This window comes from Macadamia integrifolia, chromosome 6 (genome assembly GCF_013358625.1).
Source record: "Macadamia integrifolia cultivar HAES 741 chromosome 6, SCU_Mint_v3, whole genome shotgun sequence".
Taxonomy (NCBI): Eukaryota; Viridiplantae; Streptophyta; class Magnoliopsida; order Proteales; family Proteaceae; genus Macadamia; species Macadamia integrifolia.
Window position 1 is genome coordinate 26,682,256 of NC_056562.1, and position 3,097 is coordinate 26,685,352.

General features: G+C 41.6%; 1 protein-coding gene across 1 annotated transcript; it reads left to right on the forward strand.

Moving 5' to 3' along the window:
• Positions 1–593: 593 nt before the first annotated feature.
• On the forward strand, positions 594–2,803 carry LOC122081194 (squamosa promoter-binding-like protein 8). Its single transcript, XM_042648208.1, has 4 exons — positions 594–984; positions 1,195–1,914; positions 2,116–2,270; positions 2,357–2,803. Exons 2-4 carry the CDS (start codon positions 1,343–1,345, stop codon positions 2,479–2,481), a joined length of 852 nt encoding a protein of 283 aa, XP_042504142.1. The 5' UTR covers positions 594–984; positions 1,195–1,342; the 3' UTR covers positions 2,482–2,803.
• The last annotated feature ends 294 nt before the right edge of the window (positions 2,804–3,097 follow it).

A 3,097-nucleotide genomic window follows, 5' to 3' on the forward strand; every position in this document is an offset into this window, starting at 1 on the left:
GTTGCTTTTGGTAGTCATTCAGTTTCAGAAGTGAAGTTTCGTGTCAAAAACAAAATTTTCAGTTTCTGTATCAAAATGTCGTTTTAAAACAAAACATAGTGTTTGGTGAACCTGTTTCTGAAACGATTAGCGTAGTTATTCATTTTTTTTGTATTTGAAACGAAATCGAAATGACAGAATAAGATTTTTATGTTCTATCATTTTACGTTTCTACCGTTTTTTCTCTTTTTCCCTTTTCATTTAAAAAAAAAAATCAAGTTGACACCAAACGCTTTATTCTTTTTTTTTTATTACTATAAAACGAAAAAACGTCAGAAATGTTTTTCTGAATAACTATCAAACGCAGCCTAAGTTCTCGATGAGTTACAAAAGGGCCACTTGTCATCCTTAAAATACTTTTCGGAAATTACCCCTGGACAATAGTGGAAATACCACAAAGCAGCGTGTGTGCAGCAACTCGTTGGGAAGACTTGGATGGGGAAACCGCATGCGAGAACAAGATTAAAATGGGCCTCAGGCCTCAGCCCTCAGCCCTCAGCCCTCAGGAGTAGATTGTGAACTTTGATTCCGACAAATGGCCTTTCCGTAAATAATTCATTCTGCGTGGATAACATCGTAATTTTAGTCCTATGTAAACAGAAAAAGAGAGACTCACCGACTTCTGTGCTAGCCGTCTACTACCATAGTCTATCAGTTCCTTCCCCCTCTCTAAGTCAGTGATAGGTGAGAGAGAGAAAGAGAGAGACCCAGAGAGTTTAATGTTCTCGTCTCTGCAACTGCTCCTGTTTCCTGCTTAAATGAGAGAAGATTCAAAGAACGATGAAGGCAAATCCTAATCCTAATCCTTTTCCTTTCTCTGCAACCCTTGACGTACACGCCATTACAGTCTAAGAGGGAATCCTCAGTTGACATGTGACCATGGTGTATAGGTTTCAGTTGTAGCTAAGTAGCTTCTTCCTCTACTCTTCCACGACGCATTCTCAGGTATTATGTGTATTTAACTGATACTGGTACTGATACTACACATATCTGTTAAAAAAAAAAAAAAAAATTCATGGCTCAACCTATGGAAACTCCATTGGAGAGAAAAGCGAAGCTTCTGCAGTCAATAACCTTACTGGTTCTCATATCTACACCTTTCCACCTCCTTTTTGTACACTTTTACAGTTATACTCACTCTTGTTTCCATTACAGGTCCAAAATAACCACCTGAGTTCACCGGGAAATGACGTCATAACCGGTCGAGGTCGATCTCCGGTGTTTAGAAACGGTTTTGTTGAGGTTTTTCTTCTTGGGTTTCCGTGTCGCAGACACGCGGAGGAGGAGGAGGAGGAGGAGAAGAATGATAAACTACGAATGGGCGGATTCGTCGTCTCCGATGTTAGTCTCCGTCGACGATTCCACCACCCAAGGTTCCGACCAAACCCGTCAGATTTTCGACCATTACGACCAAAACATCGCCGACAACCTTCTCTCTCCTCTTTCCTTTTCTTTCCATCAACAGCAGAACCAAGCCCAGTACCAGAGCCTATACGACTCCCTCTCTTACTCACACCCTCTGTTACCGGAAATGGTCTCCGGAACCACCAACGCCTGCATGGTTGTACCGAAGACCGAGAACTGTGGGTCAGGGTCGATGACCTTAGATTTCCCGGCGAGAATCGGTTTGAATTTGGGTGGTCGAACTTACTTCTCGTCTTCCGATGAGGATATCGTGAATAGGTTGTACCGCCGATCCAGACCAACCGAATCGGGGCCGTCTAATTCGCCGAAATGCCAAGCCGAGGGCTGCAACGCCGATTTGACTCACGCGAAGCATTATCATCGGCGACACAAAGTCTGCGAGTTTCACTCCAAGGCTTCAACTGTGTTAGCCGGCGGCATGACTCAGCGATTCTGCCAGCAGTGTAGCAGGTATGAAATGACAATCCTATCCTTACTCCAATGATATAATAGAAAGACGATAATGTCCTCTTGTATTGAGCTAATGATTGGGGTAACCGTACACGGGGGAAATCCCGAGGGGTATTTTGCGTCCGGAAATAAAGTTGGAAATACCTGTTAACGTGGTAGTCCTTTGCTTCTAATATTGGAATGGGATCCGATCTGAAACAGGTTTCATCTTCTACCGGAGTTCGATCAAGGAAAACGAAGTTGCAGGAAAAGGTTAGCCGATCATAATCGTCGAAGGAGGAAATCACAACCCCAACAACCACAAACTCAATCTCATCACGAGAGTACTCAGAATTCTCCCTCTGAAACTCTTGCAAGTAAGCTAGCTTTTTTGAAACCTTTCCAAGAACCGTAATTTTGCGAGATCTTGATTTTAAATCTGGGTTTTGTTTGTTCTGTGTAGGCTCCTCTTTTGGGTCGGTTATGAATTCATCGGCGGTTACAGTTGCAGTGTCGCCAGCATCTCTGTTCTCGCAGGTGGGGAACTTTCGATCGTACGAGCAGAGAGGATTGGAGTTTAAGAAGTGAGGAGAAATGGAGGTATGTATTATCTGAAGCGTCTTCGTCGACTTTAAGATTCTCTAATAGCTTTCTTCTTCTTTGTCGTCGTCTTTAGATATGGTCTCAGTGTCAACATTGATATAGCTTCTCTATTTTCAGAAGAGAGAGAGAGAGAGGTATCTGTTTCTCTTCTTCTTCTGTAACTGTATGAAATACGACACGCGAATAAATTCAGGGTTTTTTTTTTTTTTTTTTTTCTCATTTCACAGTGACGGTTCTCATTTGCTTTCCCTGTTAAAAAAGTGTTTTCTGAGTACTCTGTATTTAATGACATAATAGTTCTCGGCAACACTGGCCTCAATGATTCATTAAAAGCTATCCACTTAGCTCTCTACTACTTGGGAGAAGGGCCAAGGTCGGTCTCTGTGTAGCCAATTACATGGTTGTTACGGTGAGACTGTAACAAAGAATTTTACTCTTTATATATATATTTTAAAACTTTTTATAAATAGATAACAGTATTACACAAAGAATTATAGAAATCATACCAAATACGGCTTTACATCTCTGAGATTTGAGAGAAGGGTCAAGGTCTTACTGTATGTAACCAATTACAAAATTGGTTATGGTGAAACTGTCATAA

Excerpts from the sequence above, each read along its gene's own strand:
- LOC122081194 (XM_042648208.1), top strand. The coding sequence starts at position 1,343 with ATGATAAACTACGAATGGGCGGATTCGTCGTCTCCGATGTTAGTCTCC. Across the intron at positions 1,915-2,115 it reads TTCTGCCAGCAGTGTAGCAG|GTTTCATCTTCTACCGGAGT; the intron begins GTATGAAATGAC and ends GATCTGAAACAG. Across the intron at positions 2,271-2,356 it reads TCCCTCTGAAACTCTTGCAA|GCTCCTCTTTTGGGTCGGTT; the intron begins GTAAGCTAGCTT and ends TGTTCTGTGTAG.